The sequence below is a fragment of the Phasianus colchicus genome, chromosome 12, assembly GCF_987193195.1.
Source record: "Phasianus colchicus chromosome 12, bPhaCol1.hap1.1, whole genome shotgun sequence".
NCBI classification, from domain to species: Eukaryota; Metazoa; Chordata; class Aves; order Galliformes; family Phasianidae; genus Phasianus; species Phasianus colchicus.
In genome coordinates, this window is record NC_143447.1 from 6,570,691 (window position 1) to 6,594,817 (window position 24,127).

At 41.5% G+C, this 24,127-nt stretch overlaps 3 protein-coding genes across 11 annotated transcripts in view; 2 read left to right on the plus strand and 1 right to left on the minus strand.

Annotated features, from left to right (window-relative positions):
* The first annotated feature begins 9 nt into the window (after nucleotides 1-9).
* Nucleotides 10-9,803, plus strand: MAPDA (N6-Methyl-AMP deaminase). Its single transcript, XM_031616459.2, has 10 exons — nucleotides 10-88; nucleotides 2,060-2,190; nucleotides 2,591-2,651; nucleotides 3,398-3,485; nucleotides 4,026-4,107; nucleotides 4,961-5,087; nucleotides 5,786-5,866; nucleotides 6,891-7,029; nucleotides 7,452-7,552; nucleotides 8,869-9,803. Exons 1-10 carry the CDS (start codon nucleotides 41-43, stop codon nucleotides 9,058-9,060), a joined length of 1,050 nt encoding a protein of 349 aa, XP_031472319.1. The 5' UTR covers nucleotides 10-40; the 3' UTR covers nucleotides 9,061-9,803.
* A 2,416-nt stretch (nucleotides 9,804-12,219) lies between these two features.
* LARP6 (La ribonucleoprotein 6, translational regulator) lies at nucleotides 12,220-18,990 on the minus strand. 3 transcript variants are annotated; one of them, XM_031616458.2, is made up of 4 exons: nucleotides 18,737-18,836; nucleotides 16,925-17,024; nucleotides 14,703-14,895; nucleotides 12,220-13,650 (listed from the first exon to the last, which is right to left on the minus strand). In XM_031616458.2, exons 2-4 carry the CDS (start codon nucleotides 16,975-16,977, stop codon nucleotides 12,571-12,573), a joined length of 1,326 nt encoding a protein of 441 aa, XP_031472318.1. In that variant the 5' UTR covers nucleotides 16,978-17,024; nucleotides 18,737-18,836; the 3' UTR covers nucleotides 12,220-12,570. The 3 variants fall into 3 exon arrangements, with proteins under 3 accessions (XP_031472318.1, XP_090004903.1, XP_031472317.2); XM_090148777.1 differs by lacking the exon at nucleotides 18,737-18,836 and adding an exon at nucleotides 18,297-18,722; XM_031616457.2 differs by lacking the exon at nucleotides 16,925-17,024 and having other exon boundaries at nucleotides 18,737-18,990.
* An 840-nt stretch (nucleotides 18,991-19,830) lies between these two features.
* The window catches only part of LRRC49 (leucine rich repeat containing 49), a 50,051-nt gene continuing 45,754 nt past the window's right edge, over nucleotides 19,831-24,127 (plus strand). For 4 of the 7 annotated variants that reach the window (XR_016470326.1, XR_016470327.1, XM_031616467.2 and 1 more), the window contains exons 1-5: nucleotides 19,831-19,984; nucleotides 20,291-20,353; nucleotides 20,763-20,850; nucleotides 21,605-21,796; nucleotides 23,252-23,351. Coding sequence is in view for 5 of the 7 variants with exons in the window: in XM_031616467.2 (XP_031472327.1) it covers nucleotides 19,931-19,984; nucleotides 20,291-20,353; nucleotides 20,763-20,850; nucleotides 21,605-21,796; nucleotides 23,252-23,351 (497 nt within the window). In the remaining 2 variants the exon portion in view is untranslated. The remainder of the gene's footprint in view (nucleotides 19,985-20,290; nucleotides 20,354-20,762; nucleotides 20,851-21,604; nucleotides 21,797-23,251; nucleotides 23,352-24,127) is intronic. The other 3 variants (XM_031616464.2, XM_031616465.2, XM_090148775.1) reach the window with 3 other exon arrangements.

A 24,127-nucleotide genomic window follows, 5' to 3' on the forward strand; every position in this document is an offset into this window, starting at 1 on the left:
CGGCCCCGCCCCGGCCCGCCCCCGCCACAGGGGCGCCGTCATGGCGGCGGAGCGGGAGCGGCGCTTCTACCGGCAGCTGCCCAAAGTGGTGAGCGGCTCCGGGCGGCTGCGCGGCCTCGGGAGGGGCCGGAGCCCTGCCTGGCGGCGGGCCGGGGGCTGGCACGGGGCGGCCGGGTTTTGTCCCACGTACTCGATTAATGGTGTGGGTCAGGGGGTTGAGTTGCGCCCTCGGTAAGTCTGCGGACGACGCCGCGCAGGGCGGAAGCGTCGGCCTCTCTGAGGTGAGGGCAGGAGCCGTACGGATCGATCCGGGAAGCTGGACCGCTGTGCTGAGACCAGCGGGTGGTGTTCGGCGAGAGCCGGGTCCTGCACCTCAGTCACAGCGACCCTGTGCATTGCGGGCTGGCAGAGTGGCTGGGAAGCCGTGTGGGAGAAAAGGGTCGGAGGTGTCGGCTGACAGCTGGCTGAGCGTGAGCCGGCAGTGTGCCCGGCTGGCCAAGAAGGCCGGTGGCATCCTGGCTTGTATTGGACACGGCGCGGCCAGCACGAGCTGGAGCTGATCGTCCCTCGTACACAGCAGCTCTGGTGAGGCTGCGTCTTGAATACTGGGCTCAGTATGTGTGAGAGATACTGAGGCCCTGAGTGTCCGGGGAAGGCTGTGAAGGCTCTGGAACACAAGTGTTATGGGGAGCAGCTGTGGGAACTGGGATTGTTCAGTCTGGAGAAGAGGAGGTTGTGGTGAGGTGGAGATCAGCCTCTTCTCCCAAGTTAACAGTGATAGGATGAGAGCTGGTGGCCTTGAGTTGCACCAGGTGAGGCTCAGACTGGATATTAGGAAACATTTATTCTCAGAAAGGGTGGTGAGGCGCTGGCACAGGCTGCCCAGTTAGGTGTACAGTCATCATCCCTGGGGATGTTCAAGACAAGGGTAGATGTGGCACTGAGGGACGTGGTCTGGAGATGAGTTGGTGGTTGAACTGGTTGATCTTAGTGATCGTTCTAACGTTAATGATTTTGTGATTCTGATTCTTTTCCATACTCTGGGAGGTGCTGTGCATGTTGGCCTTCTGCTTTTATTTGCAGCTTCTGTAGTCTGTTCTCTCATTTAAAACAGTTGAGCTTGACCTTTATTTTCTTTATTCTGCCCTGTTTACCGTGAAGCTACCTTCAAGATGTGAAGTCTGTCCCTGATAACATGTGCTTCGTGTTCTGAAGGGTGTGTTTTAGTGCATCTGTGCTATCTCTGGGTGCATGCTGCTACATCTTATCGGTGTTACAATTCTGGGCTTCCAAAACAGCCAGCAGCACGTACTCCACACAGCTTGCACAGCAAAACCAAACTGCACACTCTGTGTGTGCTGATGCACCTTTTCAATAAGATACATCTTTCCAGATTTAAGTTTAATGTCCATTTGAACTCTGTGTTTTGCTTGGAAGACCATGAAACATGCACCTGGCTTGATATCCCAAAGTGAGGAGCAGCTTCTGCTGTTCTGCTGGAGTTGATTGAAGTGATGAGACCCCTTTTCCTCTGTCTGGAAATGTAGTGCTTTAGGAATCTGGAATGTAATAGGTTATAACATTAAAATCAAATTTTTGAAGAAGTTATGATTTCAATATTTTCCGATCAACAGCTTTATTAAATACTTCACTAAATCTATCTCTGAGAAGAGTGGAATGCCAGGGGGTTCTTTGTAGCAAAGCTTGTGCACATATGTTTTGATTGAGTTTGGAGGGCTCTAGGGAATTGTTTCATACCTCAGCAGCCAAGAGACCATAAGACGGAGCAAAGATGGAGTGAGGAACAGAGTTGAGGGGCATGGGTTTGCACCCCTAAGTCAGGTTGCCATGAGAAAGGCAGAAATCAGTCACAGCAATGGAACACAATTAGTCCTGATGTGCTGTTAATGGTAGAGATTGTTGGCCAAGTACAGAGGTAATTGTTGTTTGCAAACTTGGAGTGAAACAGTAATGCAGGATACATGAATGGTAATACAAAAATAGACATAGAAGCTGTCCTTCTCACTTAAACATCCACAATGTATTTCTGCCCTCCTAGGAACTTCATGCTCACTTGAATGGCTGTATCAGTTCTTCTACTATGAAGAAACTTATAGCACAGAAACCATACCTTCAGATCCAGAATGGAATGACTGTGATTGACAAAGGAAAGAAAAGAACCTTAGATGAGTGAGTAAACATGCATGAGATCAACATTTACCATGTACTATTTAATTAAGTTGCAAACTTAATTATGACCTTATATACTGACTGCAGAAATATATGTAAATTTCAGCTTAGTAAAAACTTTTGGATTTTGTTTTCTAGTTGTACCTATAAAGTCATTTCTTAAATATTTGGAAAGAAAATGGAAATCTCACATTGACATTAATAATTTCTGTTGCAAATGTGTTAACTTCTGAAATCAGAAGTGGCCCTTAAAATGGTCTTGGTTACCCTACAAACAAAATCCAATGTGCGTTTTAAGCTACAGGTGGTTAATTAATATCGTACAAGTTTCCACAGTATAGATTTTTATATGAATGCCCAATTTACAGCTCAGTGTTTATTTTCTGACTTTTTATTTTAGATGTTTTCAGATGTTTCAGATCATCTATCAGATTACAACAAGGACTGAAGATATTTTACTGGTAAGTTGGTTAAAACAGTTTCAGACAAGCAAGTGACATGCAAAGTCAAGGTTGGTTGAATTCTGAATAACAATGGTATTGACAAAGGTCCCTTCAAATTACTAGTGTAAAACACATTAATTTGGAAATAGACGATAAAAATAATTTGTCCATTTAATATTTTTTAAAGCAACGAGGTTCCAATATGGTGGTCCTTATTACTACTCAGACACTTGGACTGGTAGTGTCTTTAAAAATATGATGTCTCTTCCTCAGTAGCAAAGCTTCAATTTATTATAGTCTCTTGTTTCTTCTTTGTCTCATTTATGTACTCAAGCTACAGAACTCGAATTGTCTTTTGCTTGCCTCAGATTACAAAATTAACAAGAAGAATGGTTGTGTGATCACTACAGGGAGAATAAAGTGATTTAGTGTCGTCTTTTCTTCATACAAAAGGATTTTTAGGTGGCCTGTTAAATTACAGAAAGATACAGGAGCTGTGAAAGGGTTTGGAAGTGCACCAGATGAGGAGTGTTCTCATTCAGACGGGGAAATGCCTGTTTGTCATAACCCTCTCTAGTATATATATGGGAAATGAAGGTACTTCCATGGGGAGTATTTCCAAGGTCAGAGAGCTGGAAACACGTCCTGAAAACTTTTAAATGTTCTATCCCAAAAGGTAATTGGGTCTCATTTAGTTGTAAAAGAAAGTGTAAGCCATTATAACTATTATTTTAGTGATGTTGAGTACACTGTTTCTTAACTAGATAACTAAGGATATTGTTAAAGAATTTGCTGATGATGGTGTCAAATATCTGGAATTAAGGAGCACTCCTCGAGAAGAAAATTCCACAGGTACAGTCTGTCCTAGTTGTTAAGTCTTAAGTCTGATGTTCTTTAAAACTTAGTTAAGACTGTGTTAATAACAAGGCAAGTTAAATTCAGTTGGATCAAATAAAATATACTTTAAATATAAAAGTAAAACGTAGTGATGTAAACATATAATTTTACTGTTTACTGTAAGATTTTTGAGGAAAAAAAAAGATGTGTTGGTTATGATTCCATTATCCAAGAATTTGACTTACTGACTTTAGTAGGACATTTGAGTGTGCTAACATTTTCAGTAGCTGATGCATTTTATTTTTATTACTCCATCTCTTTTTAATGTTATTTAATAGAAAGGCATAAGAAAATTGCTTTTGCTACATTCTGATTCATAATGTTATTTTATTTCTCTGAGATGCTTAGAAGGAGGCTAATTAGTACTATGTAAATTAGAAAAAGATGGAGAAAAATCAGAGGTGCAAAATGAGCAATGAGGTGAGAGAGCTGGGTCTGCAGTGTAATAAAATTATTTCAAATGTGTTGATTCCAAATGTGTACATGTGTTTGTAGGTATGACCAAAAGGATGTATGTTGAAACTGTACTTGAGGGTATAAAGCAGTGTAAAGAAGAAGGCTTGGATATAGATGTAAGGTAAATGAGCCCATGGAGTGCCTCTGTTCAAGGTTTTGTTTAATCTGATGCTCAATCATGGATTGCAGAGAAGTTTACAAAAGAGTATGGAAAAGAAAATTGTCTAAATCAGATAAAATAGATCTGTATAATTTTTAATTAGCATGTTGTTTGACTAATACAATCTTTTTTTACAGAAAGTCACCTTTGTAATGGAATAGAAAGATATTTTATATGCAAATTTAATTTTTCATCTTCATTTTTACTGATAGAGAATGAAACTGGGTCAACTTTTCTGCTTTAAAGCTGCTCATTCTCTGCAGTATTTCCAGGAAAGGCAGTGTTTTGAAGAAAATGCATTAGAGACTCTTTTTCAGAGCCTACATTCTTTGCAGATGCTTTTGCTGGATTAGCTCTACAAGCAGCCTGCAGTAAAGGAGAGGTAGTTAAAAGGATCAGAAAGGTTTTAGAAGGTGTCAGTTGTTGCTTATGGACAATGAATCTATGTGTCTATATAAAAGATTCTCAATAGCAACCTGTTAGATTTGTTTGTGAAAGTTGAAGGTTTCTTATTTTTCATGTGTGCCTCTCTAAGAGGTTGCCCTCCCAGTACTGCAGGCAGCAAAAGAGCAGTATATTATATTGTTCCCTGCCCTCCCTCTCTTCATGGCTACTGCATTTCTCAAGCTATTGTATTTATCCAGTTGATGTTCCTCTGTGCTTTAGTACCTTCATTCTTTGCGTAGTTTGCTGTGCAAATGCTCTCTGTTGTCACCCACGAAGGAGGTGAAGTGCCGTTTGTGTTGGTGTGAGATTTGTTGGTCTCCTGGTACTATGGCTTGTGTCTTACTGAACTTGTACATTTCTCTCCAAGATTATTAATAGCAATAAATAGAAGAGATGGCCCAACAGTTGCTAAGCAGACTGTTAAACTTGCTGAAGAATTCTTTCTTTCCACTGATGGGGTTGTAGTAGGACTTGACCTCAGTGGCGATCCAAATGTAAGTTTTTGTTTTCACTTTGCTCTGTCCTTGAAGAAGAGTAATTAATGTTATGTAGCAGAAGAAAGTTCCAAAAATACTTTGTTCTTTTAAGATTTTGCCTTCTGTTTGTTGCTTGTTTGAATTAATTACTCATAGTTTTGATACCATGTTAATCCCTGTTGCTGGAAGGGAAAGGCACTCTTAATAAAGGATCAAAAGATAATAATGCTGAAAGAAGACACTGGAAAGCAGTGTTTATCTGGGAAGTGTCTCTTACTGAATTGTCCTAGTAGATTGGCTGGGTTGAGGTGAATTAAATACTACAGCAAATCTGCATAAGTATAAATTTTGATTAGTTGCCAAGAACCAAATGGTCTTTCAGTATTAAGAAAGCGAGAGTATTTGAGGATAGCTGTTGAATTGAAATGAAATAGCTCTAGGTGATAGTTACCGAAAGGGTGTCAAAATCAAGATGTGTGAGTGATCAGTGTTGGGCATCACCTGAACTACTGAGGTGTAGCTTATTTGTCAAAATTGCAGCTGTGTCACAGAATGTTATCTGCTGTACTGTCATCTAAAGTGGAGTAGTGGCAAAAGAAAAGCCAGTGTAACTGTAGTGGAGCTCAGTGTTTTGATATTGCTAGACTTCTTAATCATATAATTAGAGAAGTCCAGTAAAACTAGATGTAGAATGATGATGCTTTTCTATCTTCAAGGCAGGGCATGGTCAAGATTTTTTTGAACCCCTCTCAGAAGCAAAAAAAGCAGGTCTGAAGCTGGCATTGCATCTTTCAGAGGTAAAAGTTTTCATTATTTTAGTCCACTCTAATTCCCATTTCATAAAAACCTTGATGAAGCTGACAGTAGCTTCTGTGGATTTTGAACTTTTCATGAGAAAGCAGTAATGTTTTGGGGCATTGTGACCAAAGAAAACAAAGGTAAATCTTCATCAATCAGTTCTGAGTAAAAAAACACTGTGACAGCCCCTAAACAAAGCAAAAACCCCAAACCAAATCACACAGTAATGTTTTCAGATAAGTATGTGGGAATATGTTTCTTACCATGTTATGCCTAGTGAAGGGGACAGGAAGGAGGGTAGGCATGAATTTGAAAATTAGAAATATTCCAGAAGATCCACTGTTATTTTTCTGGTAGAAATCATGTATAGTAAAAGTGGCACGTTTTCATGAGTGAAATTTCAATTTTGTTTTCATTCTGCTGATTTCAGTAGAATGAGTTGAACCTCTTCTTATGATCTGTTGAAGTGGTGGCTGATGTCTGCTCTGAGTCTGATGAATGCTGAAAATACTTCTATTTCTTTAGGAAATTAAGTGCGATAGATGTTGTCATACAATTGTTCATATTTCTCTATTTTATTGAGGAGCTTTTTGCAACGTATTCCCTTATCTGAAAACATATTACTGTGTGATTTGGTTTGGGGTTTTTGCTTTGTTTAGGGGCTGTCACAGTGTTTTTAACAACTGTGTATAAGAGATGTTGAAGGACACCTTGACAGGGTAGTTTTGAAACTGAAGAATGCAAAGCTGATTTGATGCCTCTGACTGAAAGTACTTAAAAATTTCAAATAGTGATTATATTTTACATACCCTTTTAAGATTATGGCTTCCTTGTTTAATAATTCAAATTTGACAGTCACTTTCATACCTTATTTCTTTCTTCAAAGGTTAGCAGTGCAGATATTTAGCCTCATTTACACTGTTTTGATTAGATATGCTATGAAAATAGGCTTGAGCTCAGTTGTGATCATTTATTATGTTATTTTATGCTGCTTTCGTGGAACGTAAAATACATCTTCCCTAGATTCCAAATCAAGAGGAGGAGACCAAAATTCTCCTGGGCCTGCCTCCTGACAGGATTGGACATGGAACGTTTCTCAACTCTGCAACAACTGGCTCAGAAGAATTAGTGCCACTTGTTAGGCAGAATCATATACCTATTGGTAAGGAAAGAAATCTCTTGTTATCTCTGAACTTAAGAATATCATGCTTACTGCTGATTCAATAACTCTGATTTGTCTTTGGTAGCACATGTATTTTTTACATATTTGTGGCAGCAGATGACAATTGATGTCCCTGATGAAAACAAAATTAAATTATAACCCTTAGTTACTGTGAAGAGCTGTGTGGTGTTTGTGTGTGGTTTGCAAGGTCCCTATGTTCTACACACAGCCAGTAGTTAAGAAAAAAAAATGGCTATTGTGGGCTCATCAGAAGATCTTACAAAAATATTTGAAGCATTGAAAATTAAGAAAACAACACTTGATTTCAGTTTTCATTTAGAGTCAAAGCAAGCCCATGAATGTGTGGAAAGCATTTTTTAGTCTTATATTCTTGATTATTCTTTTTTTTTTTTTTTCCTTAGAACTTTGCATGACATCAAACATCAAAACTCAGACAGTGCCTTCTTGTGACAAACACCATTTTGGATACTGGTACAACATTGGCCACCCTGCCGTGCTTTGTGTAAGTTTTTTAACCAGGTTTTTAGACAGGGCAAAACTAGAGTCATATTGGAGTTTGTCTCCTTATATGAATTAGAGCTGAGGTACTAACAGTTTCTGTCACTGCAGCCTATCATCTGCTTATAGCAAATCATAATATTCCATCAGATAAATGTTTGTAGTAGAAATTGGAATGCTTAATACTAATCTTTTTATTGAAAGCAGGACATTTTCCCTATGTAGATAAATATAATCAGCAAAGTATGCAATGACATTCTTAAATATTTTTATATTGACAGATTTTACTTAAGCAAGGGTTGAATCACTGTGTTTTTAAGCTTGTGCTTACATCCTAATTTATTGTGTTGAATAAGGCTTCTCAGATTCTCTTGAATTCTCTCTCCACCTTATGACAGTGCCAAGTACATGGCAGGATTTTACACTCTACCATTCTGTTGGTTTACTCCTTAGAATTTGTAGCTTTGTGCTAGCACGTGTATTTTTAAGCATTATGCTTACCATTCAAACAAGCATCAGTCCTTTATTTTATTATATATCACTGAGTTTCAAAAATAGATCACAATCAGATTATTTCTGGGATTTTGAATTGTGATAAGTCTGGATAAGCAGTGATGTCATGTCAGATAGCAGTTTGCCCATGCATGCCAATAAAAAGAGCAGCAGAAAAAGAGGTACTATGGTCTCTTAAATTTAACAAGATAGAGTTAGCAGTCTTCTGCGAGGGGACACGAGGGCTCTAAATTAGAAATTTATAGCAATAAATAGGAAGTCTCATTAACACTTCAATAATCCTAACTTGTTTCTTTTGGATAGACAATCTTTAGACTGCTTTCAATCATGTTTTTAAGATGCTGCCTTTACTACCTCAGTCTGTAGAAATTATTTGAGCTGACACTGTCAAAATGCAGAGGGTGAAACAGTTTCTTCCCTGAAGATCTAGGAACACAGAATTTAAGCTAGTTCCCAAATCTGAGAAAGAGAGAAATGTGGAGATGATGCGTGCAAACTATGTAAATACATGTATATTTGATGTGCTTAACAGGTCATCTTTCCAGCTATGTTTATAAGAAATAATATTTTCTGGGTAATTTATGTAATATGTTATAATTTATGTTTGAGAAGTTTTCTTGTGTGTTTGAGTAATTTATTAACTGCAAGTGAAAATAGGGCAAAGTAAGGATGATATGATACTTAATAGATGGAAGAAGTGGAGTAAAATGTGAAACACATCAAAGTAAAACTGTTCTGTAATGTGTAGTCAAAACCCTAAAACTAATAACTAATTTAAACTTTATTTTTCTTTTGATTTAACTCCAGACTGATGATAAAGGCGTATTTGCAACAGATTTGTCTCAAGAATATGAACTGGTTGCAAAAACATTTAATCTGACTCGATCGCAGATGTGGGATCTTTCCTATGAATCAATCAACTATATCTTTGCTTCAAATGTAGTGAAATCAAAGCTAAGGGAGCAGTGGTGTAAACTGAAGCCAACTCTGTTTGTTTAATCAAACAACTGCTCTAAACATCTTAGGTACATTAGCTTAATTAGTTGTTTTTTTTTTAATTGTTCTTTTTTTTTTTTAAGACAAAAATCCTTGGCTTTAGCCTATTCCAGATATTAGGCTTATAAATCTGGTCCACAAACCAAGCCATTGTAAAAAGAAGACAGGCATGCATCCTTTGGTAGCAAGGACAAAAGTGAATGTCCTTTCGTAGTTGGGAAGGGCCCTAAATCAGTGACTAAAGTTTCAAATATATCATCATGCAGTGTCTCTCTACTTGATAGGACATTAAAAGATAATGAAGTACTTGAATGGAATACATTATCTTACTAGAAACATTGGAGACTGAGAATAAAGGTACAGTTGTTAGGGTTCAAAGGCTGTCTGTTGGCAGCATTATGCCAAGCCGTGGATATGGGTTGTGGATTTGTTTCTTTGTATTGTTTTCAAACAGAAGTTTTAAGCAATTAATTGAATGTGAAAACAACCTCAGGGAGAAGGAGGTATTTGTCTCAAGGGACTTGAATACTGCATCTACTTTTGTTGGCATACCTGTATGACTGAATCCTGCTGTGGGTTCTCCAGTGTAATGGGAGTGTCCATGGGTATACTCAATCCTGATAGTATTTAGACAAAGATTAGAATCTTGAAAGCCTTAGAAATGGTGACCTACTTGGAGGAAATTCTTGAAATGCTCTAATTTCTATCTGCTTATTGTAAAAAGCAATAAAAATATGTTGAGCGTATGTGTTTTTAGAACAACTCCATCGTGTGTGTGTGTGTGTGTGCATTTGAGATTTATAGGACAGGAATGTGTCGCAGCGCAGCCTCTGTCTTCCCAGCAGCACCGTGTTTGTTCTGACAGCAGGGGGTGCTCGTTCATTCAGGCTGTTAACGAACCTGTGTACACCTGGGTATGTATTGGGATACTGAGCACTCGAAATATGTGTGAGCAACTGTGTGCAGCTATGTTACATACTATATTGCACATCCCTGGGGAGCGTTGGAAGTATCCCAAGGAAAGATATTTTCTACACACACACACGCACAAAAAGGAATCCCACCAAGAGAGACTTGGGTAAGGGGAGAGCATCGGAGGTGTTCAAGAGTCAGTGCGTTTACATGAGGTTTTCACAGAATGTTTTTCAAGCACAAAAATATTCCTTTTAGAGACGGGGGAAAAGTTAAGTGAAGTAGAACTAATGCTTTGTATTTTGTTATCTGAACTCAGAGTAAGATCTCACCAGAGTTATCAAAACCACGTGCTTGCTTATTCAGAGGCAGTATCTTAAGTTACTGAAGTTACTGTTCAAATAGATTTGCTGGTTACATTATCTTGTGGTGCCTGCTGTTTGTCTGACTTGGTTCTTTCAAAGGAAATAGCTCCTATGGTACAAGGGTTTCTTCATTGTTTAAAAAAAAAAAAAAAAAAAAAAGGAAAACCTGCAGCTCTCTGGCATGTTACAGTTAGATATATCTTAATCCCAGGATAAATGGACCTACGCTTATGTGACATAACACTATTGTAAGTTTTCTAATATTTTTGAGGTTACGGCTTCCTAATAACTCCTCTATAACGGTATTTGGTTTATTTGCAAAGGTAAACTGCCAACTAGAAGTTCACTTTACAGCTGTCATCTTTGTTTATTGTATATGTCGAGTGTAGGACTTCAAACACAAAATAGGATTTGTAATTAGTGTTTGGGATTCTAGTTTCAAACTTTAAGTGTTACACAGAATTGTCTGAGTTTTAACGTTCAGATGTTAAGTGTCACACATCTGTGTGCTCATTCCGAGAGAACAGGCCTGGTAAACATTACTGTATCCAGCTTTTTTTTCTCAAGCAAACATACAGTGCCTCTGAGAATTTTAACTTTATGAGATATTATGTACACTTTCCAGTATTTCCACTTAATTGATTTCTGGGTGTCTCCAAAACATTGCCTTGTATCAGTTATAGACCTGATAAAAACAGGTTGGCACATGATGACATGTGAGTGCTGCACAGGTTCATAGTAACAGGTTATTAATGAAACAGGGCTGTTCTGGATACATAGTGAGATGATGCAGTTGTACATAATCTAGAATTAGAGAATCACTCATCTGAAGACTGTGTACTCACCTGTCTCTTAGATGCTTGCAGATATGCTGTTGATTTAACAAACAGAAGGAAAACAAAAACAACAAAAGAAAAAACATAACCTTTTGTAATATATATATATATATAATATAGATTTATAACAAATAACGTGTATTTTACAATGCTTCTGCCAGTAAGCAAAGTCAGGAGTCAACTTGGAGGATTCCATTTGTGTGAAGTCAAAGGAAAATATTAGGAAAATACATTTGGGTGGCTGAACAATGATACACAGACCTGGTGGATTTCTGTAAATCAGTCTCTGGCAGAGTGTTACTGCAGTTATTTATAGTGTGAAGTATTACCACTGAAATGATAGTAGGGGGGAGAGGGCACTTTACTGAATGCACTGTAAAATCTGAGTAAATATTTCTAGAATTTCTTATTTTTGAAGTGAAAGAAATAGATTTAGACTGAGTTAATATTTAGTTTATTTCCATCTGATTACATGAGATAAAACTTATAAAACAGTCTTCAATGCTCAGTGTTCACATCACAAGAAAACAAGCACTTTGGTCCTATTAAACAAGTGACTTGGGAGATATGTGCAAACAGAGCAACTGCTGTATGTAGCTTTGTGCTGTAATGTCGCACATTTCTCAGAGTTAGAGATAAACCCAGAAAGTCTTCAAAACTTATGTTTGTTAGGATTTAGGAGGTGTTCATACCAAGCTTATTGTAATACAACTGCTGAATAGTAAACATTGACACACTGCTTTTCAGGTTTGCAAATAATGTAATTGTGTTAATGATCTTAGATGCCTGCTTCAATATTCAGGCATTTCAAACAAACACAGAAAAATTGCAGATAAGGGTACTGCAGAAGGTAAGTGCATAAATGGTTAAAGTACTGGAGCATCTCTCATATGAGAGGATGAGAGAGATGAAGCTGTTTAGACTGGAAAAGGCTCAGGGAGATATCAACAATGCATTTAAGTATCCAAGGGAAAGTAATGAAGATGTAGCCAGGCTCTCCCCAGTGTTATCTAGTAAAAAGAAAAGGGGCACAAACTGAACACAGGAAATTCTATCTGAACATAAGGAAATAATTTTTATTTTATTGTGTGGGTGTTTGAACACTGGAATGGGTTACCCAGAGAGCTTGCAGATGCTCAGAACCCAACCATGGTGCTCAGTGACCTGATGCAGCTGACCCTGTTTGAACAGAAGAGGTGCACTGGATGATCTCCAGCGATGCCTTCCAATCTTAACTATTCTGTGATTCTGTGAAGTGACAATACAAATATACAAATGATAAAGTCTCCATATGAATATAAAATGTTTAAAAATTAAATACTGACTCAACTCAGTCACTTAAGTGACAGTCTTTCACCAGGCTTGAACAAAAGAACTCGACTGACTTGTGAAACTATTTTTTAAAGATGGATATATTCGTTCTTCATAGCTTTCCTTCTTTCACAGCCACTGTGGAATCCTTTAGTGCCATCAGGACCTCTAGGCAGCCGCAGCACCCCTACAGGGAGACCATCTGCATTTTGTATTTTCCGAGCTAACATGGGGCTACTGACTGGACTCTTCTCTTGTGTTATAGTTTGAGCTTTTCGTCTCTGTACCCAGGGACTACCAGAAGGTGTAATACTGCTATCTGAAGAATAATCTGTACATTTTCTTGGAATTTCAGGACTAGTACTTAGGTTAAGTTTGCCATCTTCAGCCAGTGGAGACTTTTTGGTCACTTTTCTTAGAGAGGATGGACTGTTCCAAGGGCTTGATCTGGGTGATACGTTAGGACTCAGATGGTTGTTTGGGTGAATGATGGGACTCAACTTACTTGTAGTACTTGTTGCAGTACTTCTGCGTCCTGACAGTGGTGATGTAGGATTACTCTCTGGTTCAGAAGAGCTATTTGCTGATGATTCATCACCAGTAAACTGAAGTTCCTCAACTCTCTTATTAAGGGATCTAACCTTTTTAAGACTCTTGCTATCTTCATCACGGTTCTTGTCTTTAGGGACTTTTTTCTTTGGAGGTTTCATGCCAATTAGGACAACTTTCATGCCAATCTCTTTCTTTTCAGCACACATGAATTCATGAGCCTGTACAGCAGCATCTACTTCTTCAAATTCTATAATTGCACATTCTTGCGTTCCCATTTGTGTATACCGACTGCTGAACCTCCTGATATCAGGTGGCAGATCCCTACCAGGCTTGAGAATACGAACTGATGAAATTACACCAAAAGTTACAAAAGCTTTGAGGAGATACTCCATTACTTTTTCTTGTATACATCCGTTTTCTTGTTTGTTAAGACCCTGCAGTTCAGAAATCATGTGGATATCATACACGAGTAACATCCTGGTAGGGAGGTTTTCACTTGGAAACACTGGAACTGGTGTATTTCTTCTAACCTTTCTGTTATCATCGTTGAGCTCAAGCATGTCTGAGTATTTCAGTGCATGGGCCGTGGTTCTCCAGTCACGGGTAAGGTGTTTCACCTTGAAGACAGACACAGTTTAAGCAGCACATCTGATCAAACCCACACAAACAACTCAGTGAATAACCAAGGCAGATGCAGGCTCCAGTCTACAGCCAAACCTAAATTAAAGTTACACATAAAAGACTTGAGCAAAAAAAAAAAAAAAAAAAAAAAAAGATTTCCTACTGCAATGGGCAAGAGCAAGCTTCTAGAAAGCTCGTGTCCTATTAAAATAGGAACTGATACTAAACCTCCTTGGAAAACATTACTTCAGTTTAAAGCCTGCTGAAGTGATTCCACATCTAGGTCTAAACATGGCCAAAATGCATGTTGTTTGGTGGTTTTGTCTGTGTACGACTTTTACAGGACTCTTTTTTCATCCCTCAAAAATCTTTGCTAAAAAGAAAAAAAAAGTTCTCACAGAAGTTCTGCCTTTCCAAAGAGAGGTTTTTGAGAGTTTAACTGTTACCACTGAAATCTGTTTAAAGTGGTCTGAAGAAGCTCAGATTGCCTTAACTTCTGTAATGAATAGCTCTGCAAAGATTTACAATCCTGACAAAGTATTTAAAATGTAATTTAAAAACTGTTACATGCACATACAAGGGAGTTCCTTATGTGAAACGAAAACAACCAAAGAACTATGAATAAAAACCACTCAACTTAAAGTTACTTTAATTGCTTGATAACCTCTAATACTTCTGTTTGTTTTTGGGTTCTCCATGCTTTTGCTAAGGCCCTTCTCAGAGACAATAAAGTAACTTCACCAGGATAACTGAGTTACTTGTGTAGCTGATCTGGAAATTGTTCTACTCAGGATTCCCTACTCCCCCCAGAAGGAGAATTCAACAGTGTAGTCCTGTAATTGCCTATGATTTCCCCAGGCAACCATGAAAAAGTTCATAAGTTAATGTCATAGATGAGAACAAACCTCACCATCACATCAAAACAGAGTTAAGTCCTCAGAGAGGCAGGTAAAGAGGAAGACTGTAGAACTGCCAATAGAAGTTCTTTTCATCCCTCCTATATATTTTTTAAAGCAAATTACTTTTAAGTTTTAAAAAGTTAACTTACTTTCTTAAAAGAAGTGAGGAGTTTAACACTGACATAGCCCATCTTATTTCTTCTCACATGCTTTAGAAGGAAGGCATCTTTCTCAAGGTTCTCATCTGAGAAGTAATATTCAATCTGTGCTATCAACTTCTGGATCAGGTCGTTTTCTGGTGGTTTCCAGTTCTGGTCTGAGTCGTCATCATTTTCCCCACCACTGAAAAACAGTCAGATACTTTGATTAACAAGACTCCATCTCATATTAATAGAGTAAAAGAATGAAACAAAAAAAAAACAAAGTGAAAATGAATACCCATAATGTCTATTCCAGCTTCTTTTATACGTAGGAACTAAATAGGTAGAGCCCTGTCCATCTGAGGCAGGAGGCTGGCTCAGATGATGCTTTCCAGTTAGCGTAACGAATCAAATTCCTGAGCTCATGCCAAAAGCTGATCTCAGTGTGGAACAATGACACATGTTTACTAGTGTCTTGAAAACACTGCCAGCTCAAATCTTACACCAAAACAAGAAATATGAGTGCACAGGAGCTTTGTCTTCATTGTGGCAGCACTTGGTTTTTCAGCGTGAAGGTGTTAACATTTCTGTGCTTCATGAGCATAACAGGGAATTCATATTCTATACTGATGAAACCATATTTTTCTCAAGCATTTTCACTTTATGAATGCACTTGGTGTCAGCAGCCAGTATCCAGAGAGTAATGCAGACTGACAGGACCGCTGAACTTTTTACACAGGTCAATTCTACAGTGACAGAGTACCTTCACTGGCAGTTTACCAAGGGATTGGAGCTTTCCATAGGTGTCAGATTAAGGACTGTGCTGTGGTAGTGGCTCACGTGGTATCCCTCAGAATAGCTGTATGCTGGAGACATACAGGCAGGCTGCTTAAGAGATCACACAAATTTCCTGTCTCTCCCTCCCATGCTGCTATCTACATATCTGCAAAGTAGAGCACTGCTGAGAATTCTGTCCTGAAAAAAGATCTTGGAGCCATGGAACTGAGACCAGCGTGTTGCCACATCCCATTGCAGCCACGTGTTTGTTGCTGGAATACAAACAACCTTTTAAGCTGTCGTCCAGCACTGATGCAAGCAGCTCACCCACACACTGCAGCCACAGATGTTGTTATAAGAATTATAATGGCAGTCTTAGAGCTGTTTTTTTTTCCAAAGCTATTAGCCGTCTAGTTTTGCTGTGGGACCATCACAAAAGTTCCAAAAAAAAAAAAAAAAAATCCACTATGTTCCCCAGTCCTTAAAAATCACGTAATTGCTGTTGTTCATACTGTCTCCCATATACCTCAGTGAAAAAAAGGAGGAGCCATTTTCTCAAAATTTTCTTAAAGTGATTTTTGAAGAGCTTGTGAGATCACTGAACAAGAGGGATTGGAGCTTTCCATAGGTGTCAGATTAAGGACTGTGCTGTGGTAGTGGCTCACGTGGTATCCCTCAGAATAGCTGTATGCTGGAGACATACAGGCAGGCTGCTTAAGAGATCACACAAATTTCCTGTCTCTCCCTCCCATGCTGCTATCTACATATCTGCAAAGTAGAGCACTGCTGAGAATTCTGTCCTGAAAAAAGATCTTGGAGCCATGGAAGGCTTCACACTGGGGTGCCCTGAAGGCAACTCTGTAGGCAGGTGGAGGCTACTGACTCACCTCACCACGCAGCCATTTCTTGCGGGGACAAACTGGGGAGCTTGGTCTGCTGCAGGCTGATGTGCTGTGGTGCTGGGCTGCCCACACTGCTCCGGTCAGTGGGTTCTGCACTGGGAACACACTGCACTCCCAGATGTGACTGGTTACTGCAGGCTTTTGGAAGCTAGCTATTTATTTATGGCTCTTTCCCTGGGCAGCAGCTACGCACAGGCAGTCTGTCACACAATCCTAGAAATCTTCTTGTCAGAATCTCTGTAGCCACTTAAGGAGGTCGGGCTTCAAGGAGTGAGAAGAGTGAGAGCAAAAGAACCCGAATTTCAGTCATTGGAAGGTGTTGAAAGTGGAGGATGGCAGATGAAGTTGTTATTAAGAAAGTAAAAAAAACTTCAGTGGCCTACAGTCGTTGCTGATTTGAGAAGGAAGGAAAACAAGATAAAGTGATTGTTTTTCATTCTCTCAGCCCACAACCTCTCGTTTTCCATTCACTACCTGTTGTGAGTAATATGTGCAGAAGAAATCACGTGAGTATGTCAGCACTTTAACATATCCACACTAAGTAGCACTTACCTTGAATTCAGGATGGAGCTTACAACTTTTACAGGTTTTATTAGTACAGACATTTGCAGGTATTTTGAAGCTTCAGATGGAAAGAAAATGCAGCATCATGCTTGGAAAAAAAAAATGGACTGCATCAGTTCTGTTCTTACTGAAGTGTTAACACATGGAGTTAGGGTGATACATCTCATTTCACCTATCTAAAACATTAAATATCGGTCACACTTTGAGCTGTAAACCATTTCTGTATTTGGCAGACAGCTCAGCTTTCACAAAATCTTTAGAGCTCTTACAGTAGCTGTCACTAAGTATTGTACTGGGACTTCCCCTTCCTGCAAATGCAGAAATTTGTAATTAGCTGTACGTTAACTCCTAGTAATGACCAAGTGGTACTACCTAGAGGGTGTAACTCTGAAGGCTGATTAGATTATGAATCAATGTCAGTCAACACTGCGAAAAAAAGTAGTTACATATCTGCATAGATTTGGGGCCTAAAATATCAAAACTCACAAACAATATATTAATGTAAATGGAATCATTTTGACACACTTTTGCTGAATCTAGAGAAGAACAATGTTATTGCATTAATAAGCACTATGTGGCAATAATAACAAATATTTATTATTATTATTATATTTATTATTATTATATTTATTATATAAAAATAGAATAAACAGCATGAAACTGAAGTTCCAACAGCATGCTCACTCAAGGCAGTGGAAATGTGTTAACAGAACCAACTGGTAACAGTAGGTATGATGTAAGCTAGCAGGACTGATAGCTGCAGCAATCATTAAATCTCAACTTCAATTGCAGAACTGATGTCATCATAAAAATCTTTCACCTTTGAAGGTCAGATTCCTGCGTCTGGCTGTATTCAAAAGATATTTAAGTTGGGCAATAATTATTTTTTGTTACGCATATGTTTTGTACATTACAGAGGAGCAACTTGTATTTATAAAGTCTGTATATTTTTCTGAAGTACCTGGCAGCTAAGAGACTGGGGAACAAACACCCAGAATATTCATGGGGCTCCCCCAGAACTGTGGTGTCTTGACCATGAAGAATAGTTTTCATTTGCTACATGATCTATATGCCAGCTCTGCTCACAGTGCCCTGTGCCACTTCCAGCAGGACTCCCACCACCGAATGAAGTGCAAAGCAGAGTGTGCACTCCAAAACCAGGTAACTGAGAAGGCTTTGAAGTCATTACCACACTCTGTGGAACCAGTCCTCATTCAGGAGCAGACTTACTTCTAATTTTGTCAACTTATGCATCATTGAAAATAACAAAAATCCTTCTATTAATTAGTTCATACAAACTGGCCTCAGAGAGCATCTATACACACACTGCTTTTCCGAGGGCAAGCTCTGAATTTCCTACCGTTCAAACTCGAGATGTGTGTTCTGAAGACCTTGCTAAGGAAGGATGCTCATACGGTGCACTGCCACAGGTCGTGCTGTGCTGATTTTAGCACTTCAGCACAGAGAGCAGTACTGGCGCTATCAAACAGCGAGGCACAGAGTAGGTTATAAGCTGGTCGTTATTTCACCTCTGCGCAACTCGGGTCCAAAGCCCCAGGAAGATCTGCGTCTTAACTCTACTGCAGAACATCCTTACGGTGCTCCGCCAAGCACAGCGAGATCCACCACCACCACGACCCCCAACCGACCACTCCAGCCCTTTCGGCGCGGGGCAGCGAAAAGACCGGCGGCTGCGAAGCGTCACATCCAGTCCCGCTCCGCTCCGGGCCGCGCCCCGCACCGCCGTTGCATCAGCCGCTGCCCCGCGGGGAGAGGCGGCCCCGGCCCGGCCCGGCTCACCTGGAGCGCCCGCACCGCCCCGAGTCCTCCTCGCTGCAGCTGCCGCCTCCCCGCGCCGCCGGGCACGGCGCGCCTTCCTCCTCCTCGTCCTCCTCCTCCGCGGCCACGCAGATCTGCACCGCGCCGCCGCTCGCCGCGAGCTCCGCGCCGGCGGCCCCGGGCTCCTCCGCCCCGCGCTGCCGCTGCGCCATGGCGCTCCGCTCCTCCCCGGCGGCGCTGCCCTCGGGCCCGGCTCGCGGCGCTCCGCTCCCCGCCGCGCTGCCCCCGGCTCCGGGTAGAGCCGCCGCCCGCCCGCCGCTCCTCCTTCTGCTGGCGGCGGGCGGATCGGCACCGCCCGGCGCTGAGCTGCGGCGGGGCTTCGGCGGGGTGAGCGCGGCCGTAGGGAACGAGGCGGGGAGTGGCGAGGCTAAGGCGGGCGTGACCGAACGGCTTTGGGCTTTGTCAAGCGGCTCCGCGTGGAATTCAAACGGCGTGAAGGCATCCCCGACGAGAAACGATGGAGACGCGGAGCCGCCTTAACTCCGTTAACTCGGTGCGCAACGGAGGGCTGGTTCTGCTATTAAAGTGACAGCTGCGTTTTCACGGTCTGGCCTCAAACCTCCCTGCGAGCATTCGGCCTTCACTGCCGTCACGGCGCGCAGCCCATCCGTGCGGCCCCGCGATGCGCAGCGCTCAGCTCCGCTCCGCGCGCCGCCACTTGTGCGCAGAGCTCAGCGCCACGGCTGCGCAGCCCCGCCACGCCGTGCTGATGCGACGGCCGGGAGGAGCAGGCTGTGCAGGGTCGCGCTGCCTCTCCTTCTCCGGAGATGCTCCAAGCCGGCCGCACGCTGTGCGGCGGTTCCCCAGAGATCCCTGCCGGCCCCTGCGGTTCTGCGATTAGTGCAGATGAAAACTGACAGCACCGCAAACGCAGCGCTGGTTTGACCACCGCTGGGACCACCGTGTTTTAGGTAAACGACACCGCGATGCCCTCTAACGCTCGACGGCCGGCAGCGTTAAGCGCCGCTCCGCGGGCGCCGCGGTGCAGCCGGTTCCGCCCCGAGCGCGCGGCGCTGCGCGGGAGCGCTGAGGGCGGGCGGGGCGGAGAGCCGGGCGCCGCCTCCTCAGCCCGCCTCCCCGGAAGCGGCCGTTGCCGCGGTAACGGCGGAGCGATTTCCGACAGGGCGGCGGCCGGCCCGAGGGAGGCGGGTGGCCATGGTGCCCAGCAAGTGCCGGCCCGGCAGGGGCTCGCGGGCCGCGCCCGGCCCGGTAGGTGCCACCGTGAGGGCGGCGGCGGTGAGGGGCGGGCGGCTGGCGCGCGGTGGCGGCGGTTTCTGGGCGGTGTGTGAGCGCAGAGCTCCGCCTGGCACGGCCCGCCGCGCCCAGCTGCGCGCGGACGTGTGAGGGCGACCGGTTCGCTTCCCGCTGTGGCACAAAGGCGTTCCTCAGCGCGGTGCCGGATGGAGCTCCTGCTGCCGTGCTGGATGCGCCGTCCTTGGAAGTTCAGTAAGCCCGCTGTATCGATGCACGTTTTGGGCAAACGTAACGCTGTCTTTTTTCTCTTCCCGTGCTCAGGCCGGTAGCTGCGGGCTCCAGCTGCTGATCCAGACATCCGCAATACCCAGTAAAACCAAGCCAGTAATTGCTGTTTTCTTTCTTCGGTAGATAGGTGGATTCGTGCAGTTGTGTGCCACGTTTCTGTGCCACATGTCTGTGCTTTCGGATGGGGATTGCCTTTGGGCAGTGGCGTGTTGGTTTTTAGTTCACTGCCTCGTGTAGCCGATAGCCTTCTCGTGGTGCATTTAGTGAGGATGTGTGAGTGAAGCTGCCGGGCTATCCCGTAGCCTGCGTCAATTCAGTGTGTGACCTGTTATGCTTCCTTCTGTACCCCTCCTCCTCCTTGGTTGCAGTGATCTTTTAGGGCAGTGTCTGTGGTTTTTTTCCCCTTTGTTTTGTGAGAACTGTATTTGTTTCTAAGGCTGTGTTTGCTTGAGGGCCCCGTTTGCCTTTGAAGCCCTCAGTGTTTCTCTCATGCGTTTTGTTATAGTTTGACTTCAAGATAAGTAAAGAACCGTCGTCTCTCCACAACAGACTTCTGCAGCATGACCTGGAAAAAAACTATTCGGGAAGGCAAGGTGATGCTCATGAAGCTTTTGGTTTCTTTTTTTTCTTTGGGGGGAGGGTGAGGGGTGAGAGGAAGGGAGAGGCTTCTAAATTTCTTCTTATGAGCTAAATGGTAAAGAAAGGCTTTATTTTGAGTAGAAAAATGTTACTGGCTTTCATATGTGACTGCTTTTCCTAACTGAGTGCATTATATCCTGAAACTCTTATCTCTCCTCCTCCCTAGTGCAGATGGCTTTCCTTGTTTGTTTTTTTTGTTTGTTTGTTTTGCTCTTTCTGCCCATGGAGGAGCATTCCTTCTCTCACTTACAGAGCCGCAATATTTGTGAGTGCCACACTCAACTCCTCTGCCTCCTGAAGCCATGCAGTTCTCAACCACAACCTCTTGTCAGATGTCCAGTGTTCTAATGTGTATAGACAAAGTCCAATTCTAAGTTGTGAAGAGATGGTTTTCCTCTTGAGTGCTTCTGGCTTTGAAAGTCAGGTATTTGGTGGCATCACTGTTAACTGGTGAAGCCTGGAAGAGCTCTGGCACACATCTGTACTGCTGCTGCTTGCCTGTCGTATAAAAACAGTGGGGGGCTGGGTTTGGAGATAGTTTGGTTCTGTTGGCAATGAAATATCTGTGTATGGGAGTTCTTTATTCATCCCAGTAGATAATAAAGACCAACAGCTGTTCAGAGTGCGTTGATTTTTAGGGCTGTTATACAGTTTATTCTATTATGAAGTATGTTTAAGCTCTGCAGTTTTGTTTTGTTCACCCCACAGCAGACCCAAGAGTGTTGAGCCCTTTGGTGCGCAATAAGCAGCTGTACCTTCCAGTGCCATCCACTCTGACAGAGCTTTCTGGTTTGGAGTTCAAGCAAAGCACAGGTTCTTTATCTGGATTTGGGGAGTCTTCTATACATGCAAAACCCAGATCCCGACAAAGCAGTCACAGTATTGGTTCACATGCTTCAGGTAAGAATGTAAAGTTCTCACCAGCCTTGTGTTTATTTACTTGTTATTTGTACTAGGCATTTAATTTGAACAGTCACACAGTAAGGTGATTCTTCTGCCTGATGGACTGTATAATTGCATAGCATGTGTTGTCTCCTGTTCCCATGGTGTATTAAGAGATCACTGTCAGGAAACTGGTAGTAATATCTTCCAAGTTTTAATGAAGGAATTTAAATGTAGGCTTTTTATATACCTTTCTGTAACAAAAGAACAGTGTAGGGATCTGTTAAGACATTTAAAGTAAAAGAATAATGCCTTCTTTAATTCCTTATGTTTATTGGCTTTAAAATCTGAGGCACAAGTCTTTAACTTTAGCAACAATGATAATTGATTATTTTTAAGTCTCAATTTTTTTTTATTCTTTAGCAATTCATTTCACTTTGAAGGATATGTAGAGAATATTGACTGTTATACAGTGGTTTGTTAGAGCAGCTAGTAACGAAAAGTTGGAAGATAGCACTGAAAAACTTCTAAATCAAATTAGGCATGAACAAACCTTTGTACTTATTTAGCTATTTTCACTAATGGTGTGTTCTACATAACAAGGACGTTATGTAGAACATAACTTCTCTCTGTAGAAGTAAAGAAATTAATTCTTACTTAGTGAAGAATTTGTTTTTTTTCCCATTAATGTATTCTTTAAAATAAAAAAAGTGCAAACATGGATGATGTCTGTGTGTTCTTGTGATAGCATACACGCATGGTGATCTGTTTCTGAACAGTGTCTTTCAGTGGATTGCTCTCCAAATAAGCTAAAGCTTGCCATACAGGTTGCTTATTTGTTTTTTGGGTATTCTTGGGTATTTTTGGTCATTCCCTCTTTCTCCTTATATTAACAAAATGAATAGAGTTGGTTATTTTGTAAACATGTTTAAAAAGGTTGTCTGTTTTTTCCTTGGTAACAGTGTGAAGTGTGAAGCAGTCACAACTAGGTGACAGATGCACTCACGTGTGAAAGAATCCACATTTGTTTCTGGCTCAGTGGGACTGCTCCTGTGTTTCAGTGCTTTAGATTTTAATTGGGTCAACATCTATTTGATCTGTGTCATTATGGTTCTTCTTAATATAAATAGTATCCTTGTTAAGTTCAGATATTGGAATTGTGAAACTAGTATGCAGTCTTACCTTAGGACAGCACTAATTCTGATCAAAACAAAAGCATCTACAAACTGTCTGCTTACCACAAATTATTTTAAGAAACCCTGTCACATGTGAGCTCAGTGGATGTAGGTTTGCAAGAGGGATGTATCTGTAAACTAAAAATGGCAGAAAAGAAAAATGGTAGGCAGAGTCCTGAGTGCAGGCAAAATGCATTTTGCGTAGCATGTAATTCTTTTAGTAAGAAGTAACTATTAGTGGTAGTTAATGAAATGATTCCGTGGCTGTTCATGCATTCTTTTGATGATTTTCTGATAGACAGCACAAATTTTGGGAGCAGTTCATCAATAACATTTCCTGTCTTGCAACGTACCGCTGAGGAAAAAATACTGAACTCGGATAGACTCACCCTGGAAAGGTGAGCAGGGAATGGAGTCTGGGCTCAGCAGCTTGCTGCTCTTGTGTCTGTTGGTCTCAGGGGATGAGTGTTCCAGCAGTGCCTGTCTGGTGATGGTAGGTGTGGGGGGGCTGGGCTGCTTTTCGTGTTCTTTGTTTCCTCTTTTAGAGAGGACCTGTGTTTCATTGAGATGTTCTGTATGAGTTTCCGTGTGGAAAGAATTCAGTGTTGGTAAATATATCCATACAGCAATCATCTAAGGCAGGTAGGGTTTTTATTTTAATCTAATGAGCTACTTTAAGAGCTGGACTCAAAGTCATGCAAGAAATCTATAGAAAGTTAAGGCCTGTGTCTCCATTAATTGTAATCTGATGCATTAACTGTAGAGTGTCTTTGTTTCCTTAACTAGGACAACAAAAAAAAGCTATATGAGAAAACCACATTTAATTGTAAATAATTGTATGTGTGTGCTCATTTTTTATTTATTTAGTTTTGTTTATTGGTGATGTTTATGTAGTCAGAAAAAGTTCTCTGAAGTCAGTAAGATGTCTTTTGGAGATAATCTTGCTGTGAGAATGGCTGTTATCAACATCATTTCCTGTATCTTTTAGCTTTTGAAGCAACTCTTAACATTTCATGCATTTATACTTCAAATGTGAAGTTCTGTAATGTAAAGAAGCACGTAGACATGATGTGCTTTGATATCTGACCTCAACAGGCTCCTTATGTGGGGTCTGAATGGCACGTTGGCATGCTGTATCTGCTGAAATTGTAGTGTGGTCACAGTGTGAATTATT

Bases quoted from the DNA above. Each gene is read 5' to 3' on its own strand.
- MAPDA (XM_031616459.2), top strand. From the start codon at position 41: ATGGCGGCGGAGCGGGAGCGGCGCTTCTACCGGCAGCTGCCCAAAGTG. The intron at 2,652-3,397 runs GTAAGTTGGTTA...TTTCTTAACTAG, and splicing joins GGACTGAAGATATTTTACTG to ATAACTAAGGATATTGTTAA. The intron at 3,486-4,025 runs GTACAGTCTGTC...ATGTGTTTGTAG, and splicing joins TCGAGAAGAAAATTCCACAG to GTATGACCAAAAGGATGTAT.
- LARP6 (XM_031616457.2), bottom strand. From the start codon at position 18,927: ATGGCGCAGCGGCAGCGCGGGGCGGAGGAGCCCGGGGCCGCCGGCGCG. The intron at 14,896-18,736 runs GTGAGCCGGGCC...ACTGTTTTTCAG, and splicing joins GGGCGGTGCGGGCGCTCCAG to TGGTGGGGAAAATGATGACG. The intron at 13,651-14,702 runs GTAAGTTAACTT...TCTGTCTTCAAG, and splicing joins TCCTCACTTCTTTTAAGAAA to GTGAAACACCTTACCCGTGA.